The sequence below is a fragment of the Lepisma saccharinum genome, chromosome 9 (assembly GCF_977018435.1).
Source record: "Lepisma saccharinum chromosome 9, izLepSacc3.1, whole genome shotgun sequence".
Lineage (NCBI taxonomy): Eukaryota > Metazoa > Arthropoda > Insecta > Zygentoma > Lepismatidae > Lepisma > Lepisma saccharinum.
The window spans coordinates 467,571-491,154 of NC_139237.1; the positions used below are offsets into that span (position 1 = coordinate 467,571).

General features: G+C 47.3%; 8 protein-coding genes and 2 non-coding genes across 10 annotated transcripts; 4 read left to right on the forward strand and 6 right to left on the reverse strand.

Annotated features, from left to right (window-relative positions):
* Positions 1-1,509: 1,509 nt before the first annotated feature.
* On the reverse strand, positions 1,510-1,881 carry LOC145992996 (histone H2B). The gene has a single exon (XM_083129391.1). The coding sequence runs from the start codon at positions 1,879-1,881 to the stop codon at positions 1,510-1,512; it is 372 nt and encodes a 123-aa protein (XP_082985517.1).
* A 2,502-nt stretch (positions 1,882-4,383) lies between these two features.
* On the forward strand, positions 4,384-4,755 carry LOC145992997 (histone H2B). Its single transcript, XM_083129393.1, has one exon. The coding sequence runs from the start codon at positions 4,384-4,386 to the stop codon at positions 4,753-4,755; it is 372 nt and encodes a 123-aa protein (XP_082985519.1).
* A 2,154-nt stretch (positions 4,756-6,909) lies between these two features.
* Positions 6,910-7,028, reverse strand: LOC145993074 (5S ribosomal RNA). Its single transcript, XR_014442285.1, has one exon. It is a non-coding gene; the product is annotated as a 5S ribosomal RNA (ribosomal RNA).
* Positions 7,029-9,239: 2,211 nt separating this feature from the next.
* On the reverse strand, positions 9,240-9,650 carry LOC145992998 (histone H3). Its single transcript, XM_083129394.1, has one exon. The coding sequence runs from the start codon at positions 9,648-9,650 to the stop codon at positions 9,240-9,242; it is 411 nt and encodes a 136-aa protein (XP_082985520.1).
* A 234-nt stretch (positions 9,651-9,884) lies between these two features.
* Positions 9,885-10,205, forward strand: LOC145992999 (histone H4-like; the record flags this gene model as incomplete). The annotated part of the gene is made up of 1 exon (XM_083129395.1): positions 9,885-10,205. A coding segment is annotated over one exon (321 nt), but the record flags the coding sequence as incomplete, so codon positions are not given.
* Positions 10,206-10,874: 669 nt separating this feature from the next.
* LOC145993000 (histone H2A) lies at positions 10,875-11,249 on the reverse strand. The gene has a single exon (XM_083129396.1). The coding sequence runs from the start codon at positions 11,247-11,249 to the stop codon at positions 10,875-10,877; it is 375 nt and encodes a 124-aa protein (XP_082985522.1).
* Positions 11,250-17,603: 6,354 nt separating this feature from the next.
* On the forward strand, positions 17,604-17,975 carry LOC145993001 (histone H2B). The gene has a single exon (XM_083129397.1). It carries the CDS (start codon positions 17,604-17,606, stop codon positions 17,973-17,975), a length of 372 nt encoding a protein of 123 aa, XP_082985523.1.
* A 2,153-nt stretch (positions 17,976-20,128) lies between these two features.
* LOC145993012 (5S ribosomal RNA) lies at positions 20,129-20,247 on the reverse strand. The gene has a single exon (XR_014442224.1). It is a non-coding gene; the product is annotated as a 5S ribosomal RNA (ribosomal RNA).
* Positions 20,248-22,460: 2,213 nt separating this feature from the next.
* Positions 22,461-22,871, reverse strand: LOC145993002 (histone H3). The gene has a single exon (XM_083129398.1). It carries the CDS (start codon positions 22,869-22,871, stop codon positions 22,461-22,463), a length of 411 nt encoding a protein of 136 aa, XP_082985524.1.
* Positions 22,872-23,105: 234 nt separating this feature from the next.
* Positions 23,106-23,426, forward strand: LOC145993003 (histone H4-like; the record flags this gene model as incomplete). The annotated part of the gene is made up of 1 exon (XM_083129400.1): positions 23,106-23,426. A coding segment is annotated over one exon (321 nt), but the record flags the coding sequence as incomplete, so codon positions are not given.
* Between the last annotated feature and the right edge of the window lie 158 nt (positions 23,427-23,584).

A 23,584-nucleotide genomic window follows, 5' to 3' on the forward strand; every position in this document is an offset into this window, starting at 1 on the left:
TGATGTGAAAGTGTCCCCGCTAGTGGACAATTTAGCAGAAGGCAAGTGGGGAAGGTCCTGGTCGGAACGGTTACTTTTGGCAGCAAACGGTTACGAAACTGTTACTTTTGTCAGTAAACTGTTACAAAACGGTTACTTTTGTCAGTAAACTGTTACAAAACGGTTACTTTTGGCAGTAAACTGTTACGAAACGGTTACTTTTGGCAGTAAACGGTTACGAAACTGTTAGTTTTAGCAGGGAACGGTTACAAAACCGTTACTTTTGGCAGCAGACGGTTACGAAATCGTTACTTTTGGCAGCAGACCGTTACATAACCGTTACTTTTTGCAGCAAACGAATTAACGATAAAATGACCATTCGGTATTTCTCGACTGGTCGGGAGTCGGGAAGTCATTTCCCGAAGTCGGGATCGGGACAGGATCCCCCCCCCGGTCCCGACTTTTCGGGATCCCGCACACCCCTAATATTAATGCATAGGATGGAATGAACATTTTTTTTTGCCATGTCAACGTAACCTAACCTCCCAGAGGATCTGGGTTCAGACGAACGCGAGACAAATTCCTGGAAAAAGGACCTTGCGTAAGACAACTTTGGTTCCTCTTCAAAAATTCGCGTACACTTTCGTTGTGTAGTCAGCATGTAATGATACCGAATGGAGGCATGTAGGCGTTCGAACCCCACCCCTAACTGAACAAAAAAATGCTAATCTTCCGGGATCGTAAGTTGAAGTTCCACCCCCCCCCCCGATGCCGCCGCCCTCTGGAAACAACGTTCAGATCAATTCTTGGAGTAACCGATTTCAAATGCAACGGTTCCCGCCAAATGTCACACTTCGTTGAGCGTACCAGTTCTCACCCTTTCATAGAAGTTAAGTGAGCCCTTTTAGTGCAAATTATGAATGTGACTGCCAAACTCTTCCTTTTTCCCTGCTCGTGGAGAAAACTGAAAGTAATTTTGAAAGTAAAATGAAGGAAAACACGAAAAATGAAATAAAATCACGACCTAACAAAACCTAACCTAATGTAACCCAACCGAGTATATGCAGATATTAATCTGTGTGTACCTTTCACTGCCATACTCTAGTAACAAACGTACAATTGTGAAATAGAAACCTGAAAGTTATTTTTGTTAAATATACAAGTTTATTTTATGTGTTCATCCAAAATAATAATGCGCCGAATCAATAATTGTTCCAAGTCTTAGGTTATTTTTTTGCAGTGGCATTTTGTCCAAATGTAACTCTAAAAGTCCTATTCAGCAAAAGAAACTAAAAAATTTGGAAATTTAGCCTATTTTTGTAAATTACGTGCTGGTTAAGGTCGTACCTTAAAAGCATTTTTTTTTTATATATACGTAAGGTCAAAAATCTTCTCGCTTGCAGGCTGAGATATCGTTAGGTTATGTAAGTGTACGTTTCGGAGGGGTGGTAGACAAGTTCGTCCAATTCCAAGATTCAATTTTTGGCCCTAAAAAGGGCCTTTTTCGGCAAGGTAATTATTTCCTTGAGTTTACTTTGAGCTGGTGTACTTAGTCACGGCCTTGGTGCCTTCACTGACGGCGTGCTTGGCCAGTTCACCGGGGAGGAGCAGCCGAACGGCCGTCTGGATCTCCCTGCTGGTGATGGTCGATCGCTTGTTGTAATGAGCGAGCCTGGAAGCTTCGGCGGCAATGCGCTCGAAGATGTCGTTGACGAAGCTGTTCATGATGCTCATCGCCTTGCTGGAGATGCCGGTGTCAGGGTGAACTTGCTTCAACACCTTGTAGATGTAAATTGCGTAGCTCTCCTTCCTCCTCCGCTTCTTCTTTTTGTCTCCCTTGGAGATGTTCTTCTGGGCCTTTCCGGCCTTTTTGGCGGCTTTTCCACTTGTCTTTGGCGGCATGTTGCAGACAGACTCGATGGGCGCCAGAAATCAGAAATCAGAAATTTTAAGTTTTCCCGGCCCCCAAAGGACACGCCGGGATGAGTGGGGCTCAGCACAGGTCTGCAGCTACGCTCGTCTTGTAAGCGTCCCCCTAAGGTTCGGGGTTCTCTGAGTGAGTTCCCTTCCCCCTCGGGGCCCTCCATAGCATGCTTGTTAGGGAATACCTAAGAAAGCACACCTAGTTGTGTATTTATCAAACGGTGTCTGCCTGGTGTGGCACTTACCGGAAATATAATTATAGGCGAAAGTGAAGGTGAAGATAGAAGAGAGGAAAGATACAAAGAGCTTTTTGCGTAATAGAGGAAAAAACCTGCCGCATGCATAAATTGGCAGTAAAAACCTCCTAGTTTAATTAATTCGCAACATTCGTGTGCGGGTATACTTTTAGATTAATTATTCCAGTAAAAACCTCCCGAAGAAGGGAGGAAAACCTGGGCGTGACAGTGACAGTGGCTTTATTTGGATGGTATTATTTGGTTAGGTGGTGGTTTTTGGGTACCAGATTGTTTACCTCTGCGGGTTTCCCCTGGTAAGGATGGGTTGGGGTAGGTTTTGGTAGTGGAAGTATCCTATTTGAGAGAGATTCTAATTGTTTCAAACTAATTGGGTATGTTAGTGGGGAGCTTTTTCTAACTACTTAACGTTGACTCGCCTGAAACTAAAGTATTATTAATTGGTTTGGTTAGGTTGGTTTGGGATGGGTTAATGTAAATATGAGATAGACGTCTTTGTCGGAGTTAGAGGAGTCTGGGTCGGGTCAGTCTGGGTATTCGTACCCCTTCGGTGGACAGTTAGGAGTGACTGGGTGGTCCGCAGAGCTATCCCGACCAAGGCCGGCCTCTCCCGGAGACCAGTTGGGGTCGCCTCCCCTTCCCCCGACACCTCGCCTCAGTAAAAACATTGGAGAAAAAGGGGACTTGCGCTCCTACCCGGGGGAACCACATTTCGTGCCCATGTGCTTGCCTATACCCCTTGGACAATTTCCGATGAGGTCAGTAATTATCTTCCAAATATTTGGTCGACGCGGCGCGCACATGGTCCCCGGTGCCCCCCCCAAAGAAGGCATGTAGGAGAGCGGTGCTGTTAGGGCTCACAGCTGGTTCACGGGCCGGCTGCTTTATTGCACGTGGGGAACCCCCCCAGGCCTCCCAGTGCTCACGACTAACGCCAGCCCGGTCACCGCGTCCCTTCCGACTTCCCCGCTGAATCGGCCCATAGCCGCCCCTTGCTCAGCTTTCCCCGACTCTTCAGCGGGATGCGACCTCGAGGGCCGCGGACAGTATACTTTTTGGGTTTTCAGGGAGATAGCGGATTAGCTTCTGGGAACCCAACTCCAGTGAGCCGCTCCGGCTTACGTCCCCCCAATCACCCGGGGTGCTTCTGAGTCAAGTATAGCTTTGCGCAGGACGACCAGGACTTCCTCGAACGGAGTCCTCTTCTGGAACAGGGGAGCTCCTCAGTTTAAACTTTGGAAAGGTATCAGGTGTTGGCTCGGCTTCCCCTCCCGGTCCCCGGAAGGGCCGACCCAGGCCGATCTCACTCCGCGCGGTCCCCAGTCGGACCAAGCGGCCCTTCTAAGGGCCACCAACTCACCCCGTGCAGGCTTGGTATAACACCGCAAGGTATCCACCTGCACGTGTAGGCTTGGTATAACACCGCAAGGTATCCACCTACACGCCCCTCCTAGCTGCCCAGTCTGGCTAAGCGGCTCGTTGTCTGGGTGTGTCGTCTGCTTCGGTCTCGTATCCTGGGTTGTCTCTGGTCCGTCCTGGATCTCTCCCGACTGCCATCCAGCCCTTGCGATGCTCGCCGAAGACGAATCCACTGCTTACATCCCACGAGCCTGGTGAAGAGGGTTGAGATCGTTCCGCTTTGCCGTGAAGTCTGGTGCTCGTTCGGTCATGTTCCCTAGACAACGATCTTTGTTAAGACAGTTGCCGTGACTATTGCTTTTTCTAAGATGGCGCCGGTCGTTCTAAGAAGAACGCCCGGCGAGACCAGATGCTCTGAAAAGAACACCCAGTCAGACATTTCGTTCCTTCCAAAGATAGGGAGCATGTGCAGACCCGGCACGCGCAGCCACGAGCCCATCAGGTCCTCGATGGGCGCCACCTCCGTCGATTCGTTTTTAAGAAAGGACGGTTGATATCAGACGGACCAATGGCGCTTCGAGACGTGTCTCCCGGACGCTCTCATTCGCGGCGATTCAATACTACTTAACAAAACCACCAAACTGGCTGGCAAAAATTTGTGTTTTCACGTTGTATCGATAGCAAGAGATCATCATGTCTGGACGCGGAAAGGCCAGCCAGTTTGGTGGTTTTGTTAAGTAGTATTGAATCGCCGCGAATGAGAGCGTCCGGGAGACACGTCTCGAAGCGCCATTGGTCCGTCTGATATCAACCGTCCTTTCTTAAAAACGAATCGACGGAGGTGGCGCCCATCGAGTCTGTCTGCAACATGCCGCCAAAGACAAGTGGAAAAGCCGCCAAAAAGGCCGGAAAGGCCCAGAAGAACATCTCCAAGGGAGACAAAAAGAAGAAGCGGAGGAGGAAGGAGAGCTACGCAATTTACATCTACAAGGTGTTGAAGCAAGTTCACCCTGACACCGGCATCTCCAGCAAGGCGATGAGCATCATGAACAGCTTCGTCAACGACATCTTCGAGCGCATTGCCGCCGAAGCTTCCAGGCTCGCTCATTACAACAAGCGATCGACCATCACCAGCAGGGAGATCCAGACGGCCGTTCGGCTGCTCCTCCCCGGTGAACTGGCCAAGCACGCCGTCAGTGAAGGCACCAAGGCCGTGACTAAGTACACCAGCTCAAAGTAAACTCAAGGAAATAATTACCTTGCCGAAAAAGGCCCTTTTTAGGGCCAAAAATTGAATCTTGGAATTGGACGAACTTGTCTACCACCCCTCCGAAACGTACACTTACATAACCTAACGATATCTCAGCCTGCAAGCGAGAAGATTTTTGACCTTACGTATATATAAAAAAAAAATGCTTTTAAGGTACGACCTTAACCAGCACGTAATTTACAAAAATAGGCTAAATTTCCAAATTTTTTAGTTTCTTTTGCTGAATAGGACTTTTAGAGTTACATTTGGACAAAATGCCACTGCAAAAAAATAACCTAAGACTTGGAACAATTATTGATTCGGCGCATTATTATTTTGGATGAACACATAAAATAAACTTGTATATTTAACAAAAATAACTTTCAGGTTTCTATTTCACAATTGTACGTTTGTTACTAGAGTATGGCAGTGAAAGGTACACACAGATTAATATCTGCATATACTCGGTTGGGTTACATTAGGTTAGGTTTTGTTAGGTCGTGATTTTATTTCATTTTTCGTGTTTTCCTTCATTTTACTTTCAAAATTACTTTCAGTTTTCTCCACGAGCAGGGAAAAAGGAAGAGTTTGGCAGTCACATTCATAATTTGCACTAAAAGGGCTCACTTAACTTCTATGAAAGGGTGAGAACTGGTACGCTCAACGAAGTGTGACATTTGGCGGGAACCGTTGCATTTGAAATCGGTTACTCCAAGAATTGATCTGAACGTTGTTTCCAGAGGGCGGCGGCATCGGGGGGGGGGGGGGTGGAACTTCAACTTACGATCCCGGAAGATTAGCATTTTTTTGTTCAGTTAGGGGTGGGGTTCGAACGCCTACATGCCTCCATTCGGTATCATTACATGCTGACTACACAACGAAAGTGTACGCGAATTTTTGAAGAGGAACCAAAGTTGTCTTACGCAAGGTCCTTTTTCCAGGAATTTGTCTCGCGTTCGTCTGAACCCAGATCCTCTGGGAGGTTAGGTTACGTTGACATGGCAAAAAAAAATGTTCATTCCATCCTATGCATTAATATTAGGGGTGTGCGGGATCCCGAAAAGTCGGGACCGGGGGGGGGATCCTGTCCCGATCCCGACTTCGGGAAATGACTTCCCGACTCCCGACCAGTCGAGAAATACCGAATGGTCATTTTATCGTTAATTCGTTTGCTGCAAAAAGTAACGGTTATGTAACGGTCTGCTGCCAAAAGTAACGATTTCGTAACCGTCTGCTGCCAAAAGTAACGGTTTTGTAACCGTTCCCTGCTAAAACTAACAGTTTCGTAACCGTTTACTGCCAAAAGTAACCGTTTCGTAACAGTTTACTGCCAAAAGTAACCGTTTTGTAACAGTTTACTGACAAAAGTAACCGTTTTGTAACAGTTTACTGACAAAAGTAACAGTTTCGTAACCGTTTGCTGCCAAAAGTAACCGTTCCGACCAGGACCTTCCCCACTTGCCTTCTGCTAAATTGTCCACTAGCGGGGACACTTTCACATCACTGCACTGATCGAGCATTCCCTTTCCGAAGGGAAAAGACGCGAGATTTGACATGCATCGGTTGAAACAGAACCTCGGTTTACGTGTCCTCGCCAACGAGTATGCGACATTTCCAATTCTTTATTCTGCGTGTGCACACCCCCCCCCCCCGCCCCGGTGCGTTTCGGGCGAAATTGCCAACGGATCAGGGTTGCCGGGCCGGGACTATCCCTTTAGCGAACGCCTCCTTCCACGGCGATGGCATTTTGCAAAAAAATAAAAACGCCCAAAAAAAACACACTCCCTGCAACCGCCGGCACGTATCCTCGCCGAAAACTACCAACGCCGGGCTCTTCGGGGAGCGACGCGGCGGATCCGCCGGGCAGGGGAGCGCTCGCTCCCCGCCGGGATTATGGCGGCCGCCGGTAATAAGAACGCACCCTGCAACCCCGCAAGCCCCAAAAAACAGAAGAAAGTCGCCTTCCCCGATATTCATATATACTAATATACATTCTTCACTTATATTATTATTATTATTTGATGACAGGTATATTGAAAAAAAAAAAAAAAAAAAAAAAAAAGCGATTCTGCAAAAACTGTCGGTGATTGATTGGCTTCAATTCACAAATAAAAGGCCACTATGAACCTTGAAAAAGAAAAAGGATGCCAACAGCACCTGGTGTTCCCAGGCGGTCACCCATCCAAGTACTGACCAGGCCCGACGCTGCTTGACTTCGGTGATCGGACGAGAACCGGTATATTCAGCGTGGTATGGCCGTTGGCGAAAGATACTGCTTTCGGTAAGGTACATATAGTCCAACTTCTCGTTTTCGGGGAAATGTCTCGTCTCGTGGGCACTGCCAAGAACGTGTAGAAGAAACATAACAAATAATTATACATTTCATTGTAGTCATAGTGAGAAATGTGCTTTAACACCCTTCCAGAGATGTGTGAACATAAAAGCTACAAGATAGAGAAGAAGAAAATTTAGTGCAGTGAATAAAAGTGAATCTCATGACCAACCTTTTTGATTCCACACTATATACCCAGGACCTAACAACGAAAAAGTGATTGGGCTCGGTTAGTTCGTATGAACTTTCCAGCCTGATCATTACCAGTGCGTAGTTATATATATATATATATATATATATATATATACTCTCCAGCCTAGCTATTTCCTATTTTTGTGCTATCTTCGGACAACTTCATCGAGTTCTCGAATACGCGCTATTCCCACAAACCAAAGTAGGCAACGGGCACCTCGACACAAACTATTACATTATTATTATTTATCGGCGGAGAGCAGGAAGGGCCGCGCTAACTTTCGGTGCAAATGGCTGCTTTCGAATCGAACCACAGTCCTCATGCGATAGATTTTCGCCTATAAACGAAATTAAAGGCTATACATTGGAAGTAGGCCAGCTTCGTTCAAACACAGGCGTGTGCGACACACGCTACTTCGGAGATTGGCTTGAGAGGCCTGTCGTATGCTCAAGGCACCTGATTCTCAGCAAGAGAATAGGGGAAGGATTGAACTTCCATCTCCTCCGTGCAACCGACGCACCTTCTACCTTTTCTCAGAGAAAACTAAGGAAATCACGGGCATATGGAGGTCGCGCGTACACCTACGGTGAGTTTGACACGAAGGAAGCGAGGAACGTGGAAGTCGTGGGGACGGACTGCGGCACTTCACGGCTACTTCAAAGTTTCCGGAACGTACCCAACAACGAGGGATGCTGGTGCTCTCTAGCTCAGCACTGAAAAAATTAATCTTGGAAAGAGGAGGAAACACACTTACCGTTGTGGCAACTACAAACTTCAGTTTGCTTCGGCCCGCCTGAGAGCTGCTCTCGCTCCGGTCCGCGCTCCGAGAGAAAAGGGGGTCGAAACCTCGGCGCGGGGATTCATTTTCGTTCCGAAAAGAGCGTAGATATGGCAGATACGGCATCAGCTCCCTCAGCCCCGACGGCGGCTTCGCCCAAGAAGTCCTCGAAGGCGAAAAAGCCGAGAACGGCTCCTTCCCATCCCAGGACATCCGAGATGGTGAACAACGCTATCAAGAACTTGAAGGAGCGCGGAGGCTCTTCCCTGCAGGCCATCAAGAAGTACATCACCCAGAACTACAAGGTCGACGCCGAGAAGCTCGCGCCCTTCATCAAGAAGTACCTGAGGAGCGCCGTGGCATCAGGTTCTTTGGTGCAAACCAAAGGAAAGGGTGCCTCCGGATCTTTCAAACTCAGCGCTTCGTCGCTGAAGGAGAAACCGGAAAGCGGGGCTGTTTCCAAGACCAAACGCTCGGCTCCCAAGGAGAAGAAACCGGCAAAGAAAGCTGCCCCGGCCAAGCGACCAAAGAAGACCGGCGAAAAGAAGAAGGCACCTGTTGCAAAGCCAAAGAAGTCTCCATCGAAAGTGAAAAAGGCAAAGACGCCCAAGAAACCAAAGGCGCCAAAGCCAAAGAAGGCTGCCAAGCCCAAGGCAGCAAAGAAGGCTGCACCAAAAAAGAAGTAAAATGGTTGAGCACGCAAGTGTTCCCCATAAAAAGGTCCTTCTGAGGACCATCAAAATTCTCCTGGAAGGAGCGAATTTGCACGATCACTCAATCTTATAACCTTTCCTTTCATCGGACACGGTGTCATCCTTTCCCTTCCATCCATGCATTTTCTTTTTTAAAAAAATGAAAGCAATACACTAGTCACATTATGTCGTCATAATTTGTTTGACTTCGTTTCCATCGATTCTATGAAATGAACTGCGAGTAAGATATTAGATTTAAAGATTTAGCGAGAGCTTTATTATTAAAACTGAATATTCATGAAATATCGCCCAATTGCTTCGGCATTATTATTTTAAATAACTTTTGGATAAACGCGAGGATAGGGATGGAATTGACAATAATAATAAAAAATAAAGAGAGATACGACCAAAACGTACTTTCCAAGTAGGATTTGTGGTCCTCAAAAGGACCGATTGTTTGCCAAGGGCAGCGGAATGCGCTTAAGCACGCTCTCCACGAATGCGGCGGGCGAGCTGGATGTCCTTTGGCATGATAGTGACACGCTTAGCGTGGATGGCACACAAGTTGGTATCTTCGAAGAGACCGACGAGGTAAGCCTCGCTGGCCTCCTGGAGAGCCATGACTGCGGAACTCTGGAAGCGCAAGTCGGTCTTGAAATCTTGAGCGATCTCGCGGACGAGACGCTGGAAAGGAAGCTTCCTGATGAGCAACTCGGTGCTCTTCTGGTAGCGACGGATTTCTCGAAGAGCCACGGTACCTGGCCTGTACCTATGGGGCTTCTTCACTCCTCCGGTGGCGGGAGCGCTCTTCCTAGCTGCCTTTGTGGCGAGCTGCTTCCTTGGGGCCTTGCCTCCGGTGGATTTTCGTGCAGTTTGCTTAGTCCGGGCCATTGTCGCGTGCTTGTCCTAAGCGTTTCCGTTTCAAACAATCGCGCCAACCAAAAATCATGCCTTTATATGCTTTGCCCTGAAAGGTGCCGTGCATGCTCCTGATTCGTGAAATCAAACCGAAAAGCGGATTTCCCATTGGCTCCCGCCATTCTGCCCCCCTCTGTCGAAGGCGTACAAAACTGAGCCGGCTCGCCGGGAAGGCTTCATTCTCATCTTTCGAATCCACGTACGTGCACTGCAGAAATGACAGGCAGAGGTAAAGGAGGAAAGGGACTCGGCAAAGGAGGTGCCAAGCGCCACCGTAAAGTTCTCCGAGACAACATCCAGGGTATCACCAAGCCCGCCATCCGCCGTCTTGCCCGGCGAGGAGGTGTGAAGCGAATCTCCGGTCTCATCTACGAAGAGACACGCGGCGTCCTCAAGGTGTTCTTGGAGAACGTTATCCGCGATGCCGTCACCTACACGGAGCACGCCAAGAGGAAAACCGTAACCGCCATGGACGTCGTGTACGCACTCAAACGTCAAGGCAGAACCTTGTACGGTTTCGGAGGTTAAGGGCTCTAGTTTGCCTGTCCTCCATCTTGAAAAATCGGCCCTTCTAAGGGCCACAAATCTTTTCTTTGAGGAAGGAAATGTCAGCTTTCAACTTTCCCCGAACCTTACCCCCTGATCCCAGCCTCGATTCGAACGATTTCTCTCGTCTCGAGTTCATAATGACATAAGAATGATTGAAATAATTGAGAATTCAACAAAAAATATTCACGCGAGGACTCTCAGCATTCGCTAGATGACTACCCACCCTTCGTTCGTCGTTTAGCAAAGCAAAAGAAATTTATGTGAAATTCAGATTGCTTCTGTCAAATTATAACATCAATTAATATAACTCAGGCGAACATATATATATATTTTTTATTATTATTATTTTCAGTGCAGCTTGACTCCACCGAAAACAAAACACACGTCATAATCTCTATGCTATCAAAATTTACAAGATGTATACGTACAGGTAAGCCACTATTCTCTGACATTATCGGAAATAGGCAAAAAACATTGAATCAACACAGGATTTGCATGCCAAGTTACATGGATTGTCAGTCCTGATTAGACTACAGACTTCAAACTTGAAAACTTAAAAAAATGGAGTAGACAATGACCCTTTCCTAAGGTAATTGGTGGCCCTTACAAGGGCCGATTTGCTAGAAGCTGAGGGGGTAGGGTGTCAGCTTAAGCTTTCTTCTCGGTTTTCTTGGGAAGAAGGACCGCCTGGATGTTGGGCAGCACGCCACCCTGGGCGATCGTGACCCCAGAAAGGAGCTTGTTCAACTCCTCGTCGTTTCTGATGGCCAACTGCAAGTGACGGGGGATGATCCTGGTCTTCTTGTTATCGCGAGCAGCATTGCCGGCCAACTCCAAGACTTCGGCTGCCAAATATTCCATGACGGCGGCCAGGTAAACCGGTGCACCGGCACCGACACGTTCGGCATAATTGCCCTTTCGCAAAAGTCGGTGGATTCTGCCGACGGGGAACTGAAGTCCGGCTCGGCTGGAGCGAGACTTGCTCTTTCCCTTCACTTTTCCTCCCTTTCCGCGTCCAGACATGATGATCTCTTGCTATCGATACAACGTGAAAACACAAATTTTTGCAAAAAAAAAAAAAAAAAAAAAAAAAAGAAAGGAAAAATCCCCGCCCCCAAAGGGCTCGCGGGGGTGAGTGGCGCCCGACCTGAGTCAACTGGCGACTGTACCGAAAGGCGCAGACCTCGCGTGAGATGTTGATGCACTCTGGAGCACATCATAATCCCATGTTCAGTCTTTTGCCTAGGCGCAGTCTTCCCCTCAGAATAGATCCAGTCAAGCCGGATTTCTCCCTTGGGGAAGCCTCCATTCATGCTTGGCATGCACTAGTATGCTAACTACCTACATGACATCGGGATTTATTTAAACCTGGTTTCAATCTTGTAAAGAGATTTTTACCAGGCGGCGAAAATAGAAAGATGGTGAAAAAACTACAGCTAAGAAGAGGAACAAAGAGAAGGGAAGCTCCCGAGGGTAAAACCAAGTAAACTTGTAAAACCTCGGCTGCGTCTAGTATGCAAGCTTCGTCTAGATTCTGATGTGCGAAAGTTCCTCCACCGGCCCAGCTGAAGGCTTCAAAAACCGGCTTAGTACTAAGATCGACCTTGAAGAGGTGTACTTTCATCTGTGCAGCTACTGAAGTCTTTGGTCATACTTGTTGCGGTGCCTCTACGTTGCTACAGCGGGAGTGGTGCTTATTGTCATCGGGGGTAATTCCATAGAACGCTCAGAGGTCTCTTGTGCTTGTAGCGCGTTCGCGGGTACGTGCCTAGATTCCTGATAAGTTCGTTGTCTATTTGATTTTTCTTTTTGTAAAGTTTGTGCATGATTTTATTATTGAACTCTACAATTTTCGGGAGCTTGTGCTTAATGTGGATTGGAGTCATTCTAGTGCTCCAGCGTAGGTTCAGGATGTATCTGAGCATCCTGTTTTGGTATTTCTGTAGGAGTTTTATATTGCCTTTGTTCCCACAGAACCAAGCGGGTGATCCGTACATTAGGATTGGCCTTATCATAAGTTTGTAGAGCAAGAGCTTGTGTGATAGTGCTAACGGGCTGGCCGAGTATATCAGTGACTTAATTTGATGGAAGCGGACTCTTGCTCTGTCGAGTACTATTTTAGTGTGCTGGGAGAAGCTAAGCTTGGAGTCAAGAGTGACTCCAAGATATCTAACTTGTTTTTGCCAGGGTATGTTGACCCCTTCCAGGGTAATTTCTGGTGGGAGGGGTTGCCTTTTCTTAGTGAAGATGATCGCTTCCGTTTTATGGGCGTTGATCTTTATCTTCCATCGGTTATAGTATGTTTGGAGCGATTCTAGGTAAGTTTCTAGGATTCTGACTATTCTGAGACGTCTCCATGAGGATTGGTAGATAGCCACGTCATCGGCGTAGACCGCTATTTGGGCTTCATGGTGACGGGGGATATCTGAGATATAGAGGTTGAATAGCAGAGGGCTGAGTATAGACCCTTGCGGAACTCCTGCTTCTATATTTCTTATGTTCGATTTCTCCTGGAGAATTGATACGAAAAATTTCCGTCCGCTTATATAAGATTTTATCAATCTTATTAGCTTATCTGGTAATCCTAGTTTGATAAGTTTGTGTAGGAGGCCTTCATGCCAAACTCTGTCGAATGCTTTTTCTACATCTAGTAGCACCATTCCCGTATCCTTTTTTTTGTTGTAGTGCTCAGTGACGTGTTCTATTACGCGTGTGAGCTGGTGCACCGTGGAGTGTTTTTGTCTGAAGCCAAATTGCTCTGTCGGTAGCAATTGTTTTTGTTGCGTTATGAATTGCAGTCTCTTCATTACTACTCGTTCGAATATTTTTCCGAGGTTGTTGAGTAGACTGATCGGTCTGTAGTTTTGTGGAAACGTTTTGTCTTTACCCGGTTTGGGGAGACAGATGATTTTGGCTATTTTCCAGTTTTCTGGAAAGTATGCGATTTTGGCGCACGAGTTAAACAACGCGGCAATGGCTTGCACCATGTTAATTGGGATGTGCTTGAAGAGCACGTTTTGGATCCCATCTGGTCCCGGTGCTTTGAAGTTGGGTAGATATTTGATTATGTGAAGTAATTCAGGGACGTTTGTGTGAATTATATCTTCATCATGATCATGGTTTGATGTGAGGAACCGTTCTACCGTGTCGGTTGTTTCATCTTCGTCTTCGGAATCGATATCGAGGTCTTCGTTTGGTTTAAATGCCTCTTCCAACGTGTCCGCGAGTGCGTTCGTCTTTTCCTCGTTTCCATACGCCATGCCGTTTTTCCCGTGGAGTATGGGGGTGTCAATATTGGTACGCGTGAGCCTTCTCGTGAATTTATATAATGAGAGGTCTTTTACTGCCAATTTGTCTACGCGAGCTTTCCATTTCTCGTTTCTGTGTTTCTTTATGTCGTCTTGGATTTCGTTCGACAGTGCTTTTTGTTCTTGTCTGTAGAACGGTTGTCTGGTACGCATGAATAATTTGCGAATTTTGTTCCGGAGCCTTATCTTAACTTTGATAGTGTCCGGCAGCGCTGCATCCGGTTGCAGTGGTTTGTGCAGGGGGATATGCTTGGCCATGGCGCCTTTAATTTTACTAGTAATAAACGAGACGCGGTCGTTAATGGCTTGTTCTGAATTTAGCTCTGTTCGAAGTTCGTTCTTCGCGAAATTTTGTTCTAGATCTTTCTTGTAGGCATCCCAGTTTGCCTTATTGAAGTTGTATCTTTTGAACGGAGGACGATATCGCGGCTTGTCGAAGAGTGTCACTAACACTGGGTTGTGGTCCGATGTGAGGGCCGATAGTGACTCTTGGTCCGTTATTATGCGGGGACCTTTTAGAACTACCACGTCTAGGACGTCGGGTAGTTTATTAGGGTCTTCCGGGTAGTAAGTTGGAGTAGTGGGCGCATAGACAAGTAGTGGCGTATTTTGAATGTATCTAAATAACTTGTTGCCACTTGTATTGTGCACTCGACTGTGCCAGGCTGAATGTTTAGCGTTTAAGTCCCCTCCTATAAGGACTGAGGGGCCGAGGCGGAGGAGCTTGTCTATATCTCTGGGATCTAGCTCGTTGTTTGCGCGAGGAGGTCGGTAAGCCGAAATGAATATTATGTCGCGGTTTGCCATTTTTGCAGTGATCGCTACGGCTTCAAGCGTATTGAGTTTGGGGATCGGAATGCGTGAGTGGATTATATTGTTTTTAATGAATATGGCCACTCCTCCGTGTGCATGGTCAGCAGTTTTATCTTCCCTATGCATATCGTACATTGGGAGATAGACTCTGTCGGTGGGCTTTAGGTGCGTTTCCGATATAAGGGCTATTTCTGGTTGCTGCTCTAGCAGCCAGGGGTACGCTTCGTGCATCTTGTTTAGTAGACCTCTGGCGTTCCAGTGGATTAGGTAGGCGCCCCGATTATTGCCTGCCATTGGTGGTCATTAGGGCGCTTGTTAATTGCGCGCAGATGGTCATCACCTGCTGCATAGTCTGGGCCATGGTAGCTTGCATTTGTTGCATTTGCTGCATGGTGTTTTTAAGGGCTTCCATCATTACTGGGAGCCAATCGGGCTGGTTGTTGGCCGTGGTACTTGGTTTAGAATCTGAATTTGAATTTGTAATTCTGTGTTCGGATCTGAACTCGACTTGCATAGGCGTAGTTTCGTTTGTTTTGCAAGGTTCTGGTGCCTTGGGGTTGTCTGCTGTTTTATTTGTGCCGGTCACGGTTGATGTGCCGGGCTTCTGTGTGCCGGGGGCAGTTATTGTGCCGGTCGCGGTTGGAGTGCCGGGCGTAGTTGATGTGCCGGGGACTCTTGGTGTGCCGGGCGCGCTTGTTGCGCCAAGCTCACTAGGTGCGCTGGCTTTTTTAATTGTTCCGGGTCGGCTTTGTGTTTTTTTCTCCGGTCGCGATTGACCTACTTTGGTGACGGGAGTGTTATTTTCTTGCTGTGCCTGCTTTTGCCTCTGGGGTTCATTATTTGGAGCCCTGGGCTTGTCGGCAACAGTGTGGGTCTGGGCTGGCGCGTTTGGATTATGCGGCCGTTGGTTAATTGGTTTCGGGGGGGGGAGGAGGTTTCTTTTTCTCCTCTCCTGGTTGACCCTCTTGTATATGGGGCATGATCTGGCGCTGGCAACATGGTCGCCATTGCAGTTGGTGCATTTAACCGGGTTAATTGCTCTTTCACAGTCTTTGATATCGTGTGCTTGCCCACATCGCACGCATTTAGGCATCATGTGACAGGTGCTTCTTCCGTGGTGGAAGCCCTGGCATTGGTGGCATTGTAGTGGGACATCGGGCACGATATAGTCCTCGATGTAGACTCTCACTATGCCAAGGTGTTCGAGTTTTTTAAGTCTGAGCAATTTTTCCTTATTTTGCTCAAACGTTTTTACCAAAAAAGAGTTACTTTTTTTCTTTTTTGGGTAACTTTCAGAGAATTTGTCGAAGTAATGCATCTGAGTTACCTCGGCATCGATTCCTGTGGCTATTTTCAGGTCTTCTTCGATTTCGTGGGGGTCCATCCAAGCTTGGAGTCCCTTAATCACGAAGCGGTAGGGCTTGTGGTCTGATGATTTGTAGTAGTGGAACTCGAATTTGTTTTTATTGAGTTCCATTAGGATTTTATTGTAGGTGTCACTATCAAATGCGGACACCTTCATTATGTTCCCTTTAGCTGTGCAAAGGATGTTTTGTATTCGCTTGTCTTTGCACAGCTTGACAAATTTCTGGGGATTTTTGACAGTTATTGGGGGGAATTTGGGCTTACTTTTTCCCAGCGATTTCCCTAAATTGGGTGAAATGGGCGCTGAAAGCGGAATGTTGTTCAGCTTATTCAGCCTAGCCCATTTCAGACTGTCTTGCTTGTCGTTAGAGTGGTCATAGAACATCTCTTTTGGTTCCTTGTCGCTTATGTTAAGCGCAGGGAAAGTTTCGCTTATTAAGCGTTCGCATTCTTTTTGCGACCGCTTTGGCGCTTTTTGCTGCTTATTGGTGTTATTTATGCTCGATTCTTGTTTCGGGGGACCCTGTTTTCGTTTTTTAATGTCCGGTTGTGTTATTTCCTCTTCCAGGAGGCTTTTTGTGAAGTACCGAACGCCCGCTTTTTGAATTTTCAATTTGCGGCTTTTTGTTTTTGATTTCGGGTTGGTACCGAATTCAAATACTAAGTCGTTTTCAGCAAGTGTCGATTTGTTGGGCTTTTGTGACATCTGGTTGCGTTGAGCAGGCGTAATTGTGTCCTGCGACGCAGCCGCGTCTTTGTCTGGGTGATCGGGGTTCGATCTTTTTCTAAGGGGGGTGGGGGGATCTGCAATGTTGATCTCCCCCCCATTTTCTTCCTCGTCTGATGATGAAGTGCATGAGGACTCTTCCGAAGAGGAGTCGTATGCATCTTCCATGTCTTTGTCATTACTGAAGTTAAACTCAGAATGATCTCCTAGATTTGTAACATTAGAGTCACTTTTTTTGCTAACGCGATGCATTTTTTCTGCTGGGCTCTCCGTCCTTATGGGATTTTGCATGGAGAGCTCTTCGGCCAATAGGAGAGCCGGATTTGGACTTGGGTCCGCCATGTGGCTCGGCCAATAGGGGAGCGTCTCCCGGTTTTGACTTTCAGCCAATGGGGAGGCTGGATTCGGATTCAAGCCTGGCCGGAGGTTCGGCCAATAGGAGGCCTCCTCCTGGGTTTGAGTTTCGGCCAATAGGGAGTCAGGATTTTCGTTCAACTTTTTGGGGAGAATTCTGGCGCTCTGAGGGAGCTTTTTTGGCGCAAAATGGAACAAGGGGCTGGGGAGCGACTAGTTCATGGGCGGGAATTGATATTGGCGCGTAGTTCTTGAAGTTCTGACGATGCTACGAGTAGTGCAATGAAATAAAAATAATTCACGCTAATGACGTCCTGGGGTGTCGGCAAAGCCTGTTCATCCCCAAGATCTCCGTCCCAGTTAAGAGAAAGCGGATCACGAGGGGGCCCTTAGCCACTTGCGAGTATTATTCTTATTTCTACTCAAGCGCTGTAAGAAAAGTTTTCATTAATTGCAATAAAAATTGCATATGTGACAATTCGTTCTTTCTCTTAGGAGTCGGGAACAGCTTGCTCGTCTCTCAATTACCGATATCTAAAACCCAGTTGAAATAAATTTCAATGGGCAATCGGTTTTCTTTTCACTGAGTCAAAAGCAGGTCTGTATCCTTCAGGCTCCAGTCTCAATCTTAGACTCGATACACACAAATTTTTGCCAGCCAGTTTGGTGGTTTTGTTAAGTAGTATTGAATCGCCGCGAATGAGAGCGTCCGGGAGACACGTCTCGAAGCGCCATTGGTCCGTCTGATATCAACCGTCCTTTCTTAAAAACGAATCGACGGAGGTGGCGCCCATCGAGTCTGTCTGCAACATGCCGCCAAAGACAAGTGGAAAAGCCGCCAAAAAGGCCGGAAAGGCCCAGAAGAACATCTCCAAGGGAGACAAAAAGAAGAAGCGGAGGAGGAAGGAGAGCTACGCAATTTACATCTACAAGGTGTTGAAGCAAGTTCACCCTGACACCGGCATCTCCAGCAAGGCGATGAGCATCATGAACAGCTTCGTCAACGACATCTTCGAGCGCATTGCCGCCGAAGCTTCCAGGCTCGCTCATTACAACAAGCGATCGACCATCACCAGCAGGGAGATCCAGACGGCCGTTCGGCTGCTCCTCCCCGGTGAACTGGCCAAGCACGCCGTCAGTGAAGGCACCAAGGCCGTGACTAAGTACACCAGCTCAAAGTAAACTCAAGGAAATAATTACCTTGCCGAAAAAGGCCCTTTTTAGGGCCAAAAATTGAATCTTGGAATTGGACGAACTTGTCTACCACCCCTCCGAAACGTACACTTACATAACCTAACGATATCTCAGCCTGCAAGCGAGAAGATTTTTGACCTTACGTATATATAAAAAAAAAATGCTTTTAAGGTACGACCTTAACCAGCACGTAATTTACAAAAATAGGCTAAATTTCCAAATTTTTTAGTTTCTTTTGCTGAATAGGACTTTTAGAGTTACATTTGGACAAAATGCCACTGCAAAAAAATAACCTAAGACTTGGAACAATTATTGATTCGGCGCATTATTATTTTGGATGAACACATAAAATAAACTTGTATATTTAACAAAAATAACTTTCAGGTTTCTATTTCACAATTGTACGTTTGTTACTAGAGTATGGCAGTGAAAGGTACACACAGATTAATATCTGCATATACTCGGTTGGGTTACATTAGGTTAGGTTTTGTTAGGTCGTGATTTTATTTCATTTTTCGTGTTTTCCTTCATTTTACTTTCAAAATTACTTTCAGTTTTCTCCACGAGCAGGGAAAAAGGAAGAGTTTGGCAGTCACATTCATAATTTGCACTAAAAGGGCTCACTTAACTTCTATGAAAGGGTGAGAACTGGTACGCTCAACGAAGTGTGACATTTGGCGGGAACCGTTGCATTTGAAATCGGTTACTCCAAGAATTGATCTGAACGTTGTTTCCAGAGGGCGGCGGCATCGGGGGGGGGGGTGGAACTTCAACTTACGATCCCGGAAGATTAGCATTTTTTTGTTCAGTTAGGGGTGGGGTTCGAACGCCTACATGCCTCCATTCGGTATCATTACATGCTGACTACACAACGAAAGTGTACGCGAATTTTTGAAGAGGAACCAAAGTTGTCTTACGCAAGGTCCTTTTTCCAGGAATTTGTCTCGCGTTCGTCTGAACCCAGATCCTCTGGGAGGTTAGGTTACGTTGACATGGCAAAAAAAAATGTTCATTCCATCCTATGCATTAATATTAGGGGTGTGCGGGATCCCGAAAAGTCGGGACCGGGGGGGGGATCCTGTCCCGATCCCGACTTCGGGAAATGACTTCCCGACTCCCGACCAGTCGAGAAATACCGAATGGTCATTTTATCGTTAATTCGTTTGCTGCAAAAAGTAACGGTTATGTAACGGTCTGCTGCCAAAAGTAACGATTTCGTAACCGTCTGCTGCCAAAAGTAACGGTTTTGTAACCGTTCCCTGCTAAAACTAACAGTTTCGTAACCGTTTACTGCCAAAAGTAACCGTTTCGTAACAGTTTACTGCCAAAAGTAACCGTTTTGTAACAGTTTACTGACAAAAGTAACCGTTTTGTAACAGTTTACTGACAAAAGTAACAGTTTCGTAACCGTTTGCTGCCAAAAGTAACCGTTCCGACCAGGACCTTCCCCACTTGCCTTCTGCTAAATTGTCCACTAGCGGGGACACTTTCACATCACTGCACTGATCGAGCATTCCCTTTCCGAAGGGAAAAGACGCGAGATTTGACATGCATCGGTTGAAACAGAACCTCGGTTTACGTGTCCTCGCCAACGAGTATGCGACATTTCCAATTCTTTATTCTGCGTGTGCACACCCCCCCCCCCCCCCGCCCCGGTGCGTTTCGGGCGAAATTGCCAACGGATCAGGGTTGCCGGGCCGGGACTATCCCTTTAGCGAACGCCTCCTTCCACGGCGATGGCATTTTGCAAAAAAATAAAAACGCCCAAAAAAAACACACTCCCTGCAACCGCCGGCACGTATCCTCGCCGAAAACTACCAACGCCGGGCTCTTCGGGGAGCGACGCGGCGGATCCGCCGGGCAGGGGAGCGCTCGCTCCCCGCCGGGATTATGGCGGCCGCCGGTAATAAGAACGCACCCTGCAACCCCGCAAGCCCCAAAAAACAGAAGAAAGTCGCCTTCCCCGATATTCATATATACTAATATACATTCTTCACTTATATTATTATTATTATTTGATGACAGGTATATTGAAAAAAAAAAAAAAAAAAAAAAAAAGCGATTCTGCAAAAACTGTCGGTGATTGATTGGCTTCAATTCACAAATAAAAGGCCACTATGAACCTTGAAAAAGAAAAAGGATGCCAACAGCACCTGGTGTTCCCAGGCGGTCACCCATCCAAGTACTGACCAGGCCCGACGCTGCTTGACTTCGGTGATCGGACGAGAACCGGTATATTCAGCGTGGTATGGCCGTTGGCGAAAGATACTGCTTTCGGTAAGGTACATATAGTCCAACTTCTCGTTTTCGGGGAAATGTCTCGTCTCGTGGGCACTGCCAAGAACGTGTAGAAGAAACATAACAAATAATTATACATTTCATTGTAGTCATAGTGAGAAATGTGCTTTAACACCCTTCCAGAGATGTGTGAACATAAAAGCTACAAGATAGAGAAGAAGAAAATTTAGTGCAGTGAATAAAAGTGAATCTCATGACCAACCTTTTTGATTCCACACTATATACCCAGGACCTAACAACGAAAAAGTGATTGGGCTCGGTTAGTTCGTATGAACTTTCCAGCCTGATCATTACCAGTGCGTAGTTATATATATATATATATATATATATATATATATACTCTCCAGCCTAGCTATTTCCTATTTTTGTGCTATCTTCGGACAACTTCATCGAGTTCTCGAATACGCGCTATTCCCACAAACCAAAGTAGGCAACGGGCACCTCGACACAAACTATTACATTATTATTATTTATCGGCGGAGAGCAGGAAGGGCCGCGCTAACTTTCGGTGCAAATGGCTGCTTTCGAATCGAACCACAGTCCTCATGCGATAGATTTTCGCCTATAAACGAAATTAAAGGCTATACATTGGAAGTAGGCCAGCTTCGTTCAAACACAGGCGTGTGCGACACACGCTACTTCGGAGATTGGCTTGAGAGGCCTGTCGTATGCTCAAGGCACCTGATTCTCAGCAAGAGAATAGGGGAAGGATTGAACTTCCATCTCCTCCGTGCAACCGACGCACCTTCTACCTTTTCTCAGAGAAAACTAAGGAAATCACGGGCATATGGAGGTCGCGCGTACACCTACGGTGAGTTTGACACGAAGGAAGCGAGGAACGTGGAAGTCGTGGGGACGGACTGCGGCACTTCACGGCTACTTCAAAGTTTCCGGAACGTACCCAACAACGAGGGATGCTGGTGCTCTCTAGCTCAGCACTGAAAAAATTAATCTTGGAAAGAGGAGGAAACACACTTACCGTTGTGGCAACTACAAACTTCAGTTTGCTTCGGCCCGCCTGAGAGCTGCTCTCGCTCCGGTCCGCGCTCCGAGAGAAAAGGGGGTCGAAACCTCGGCGCGGGGATTCATTTTCGTTCCGAAAAGAGCGTAGATATGGCAGATACGGCATCAGCTCCCTCAGCCCCGACGGCGGCTTCGCCCAAGAAGTCCTCGAAGGCGAAAAAGCCGAGAACGGCTCCTTCCCATCCCAGGACATCCGAGATGGTGAACAACGCTATCAAGAACTTGAAGGAGCGCGGAGGCTCTTCCCTGCAGGCCATCAAGAAGTACATCACCCAGAACTACAAGGTCGACGCCGAGAAGCTCGCGCCCTTCATCAAGAAGTACCTGAGGAGCGCCGTGGCATCAGGTTCTTTGGTGCAAACCAAAGGAAAGGGTGCCTCCGGATCTTTCAAACTCAGCGCTTCGTCGCTGAAGGAGAAACCGGAAAGCGGGGCTGTTTCCAAGACCAAACGCTCGGCTCCCAAGGAGAAGAAACCGGCAAAGAAAGCTGCCCCGGCCAAGCGACCAAAGAAGACCGGCGAAAAGAAGAAGGCACCTGTTGCAAAGCCAAAGAAGTCTCCATCGAAAGTGAAAAAGGCAAAGACGCCCAAGAAACCAAAGGCGCCAAAGCCAAAGAAGGCTGCCAAGCCCAAGGCAGCAAAGAAGGCTGCACCAAAAAAGAAGTAAAATGGTTGAGCACGCAAGTGTTCCCCATAAAAAGGTCCTTCTGAGGACCATCAAAATTCTCCTGGAAGGAGCGAATTTGCACGATCACTCAATCTTATAACCTTTCCTTTCATCGGACACGGTGTCATCCTTTCCCTTCCATCCATGCATTTTCTTTTTTAAAAAAATGAAAGCAATACACTAGTCACATTATGTCGTCATAATTTGTTTGACTTCGTTTCCATCGATTCTATGAAATGAACTGCGAGTAAGATATTAGATTTAAAGATTTAGCGAGAGCTTTATTATTAAAACTGAATATTCATGAAATATCGCCCAATTGCTTCGGCATTATTATTTTAAATAACTTTTGGATAAACGCGAGGATAGGGATGGAATTGACAATAATAATAAAAAATAAAGAGAGATACGACCAAAACGTACTTTCCAAGTAGGATTTGTGGTCCTCAAAAGGACCGATTGTTTGCCAAGGGCAGCGGAATGCGCTTAAGCACGCTCTCCACGAATGCGGCGGGCGAGCTGGATGTCCTTTGGCATGATAGTGACACGCTTAGCGTGGATGGCACACAAGTTGGTATCTTCGAAGAGACCGACGAGGTAAGCCTCGCTGGCCTCCTGGAGAGCCATGACTGCGGAACTCTGGAAGCGCAAGTCGGTCTTGAAATCTTGAGCGATCTCGCGGACGAGACGCTGGAAAGGAAGCTTCCTGATGAGCAACTCGGTGCTCTTCTGGTAGCGACGGATTTCTCGAAGAGCCACGGTACCTGGCCTGTACCTATGGGGCTTCTTCACTCCTCCGGTGGCGGGAGCGCTCTTCCTAGCTGCCTTTGTGGCGAGCTGCTTCCTTGGGGCCTTGCCTCCGGTGGATTTTCGTGCAGTTTGCTTAGTCCGGGCCATTGTCGCGTGCTTGTCCTAAGCGTTTCCGTTTCAAACAATCGCGCCAACCAAAAATCATGCCTTTATATGCTTTGCCCTGAAAGGTGCCGTGCATGCTCCTGATTCGTGAAATCAAACCGAAAAGCGGATTTCCCATTGGCTCCCGCCATTCTGCCCCCCTCTGTCGAAGGCGTACAAAACTGAGCCGGCTCGCCGGGAAGGCTTCATTCTCATCTTTCGAATCCACGTACGTGCACTGCAGAAATGACAGGCAGAGGTAAAGGAGGAAAGGGACTCGGCAAAGGAGGTGCCAAGCGCCACCGTAAAGTTCTCCGAGACAACATCCAGGGTATCACCAAGCCCGCCATCCGCCGTCTTGCCCGGCGAGGAGGTGTGAAGCGAATCTCCGGTCTCATCTACGAAGAGACACGCGGCGTCCTCAAGGTGTTCTTGGAGAACGTTATCCGCGATGCCGTCACCTACACGGAGCACGCCAAGAGGAAAACCGTAACCGCCATGGACGTCGTGTACGCACTCAAACGTCAAGGCAGAACCTTGTACGGTTTCGGAGGTTAAGGGCTCTAGTTTGCCTGTCCTCCATCTTGAAAAATCGGCCCTTCTAAGGGCCACAAATCTTTTCTTTGAGGAAGGAAATGTCAGCTTTCAACTTTCCCCGAACCTTACCCCCTGATCCCAGCCTCGATTCGAACGATTTCTCTCGTCTCGAGTTCATA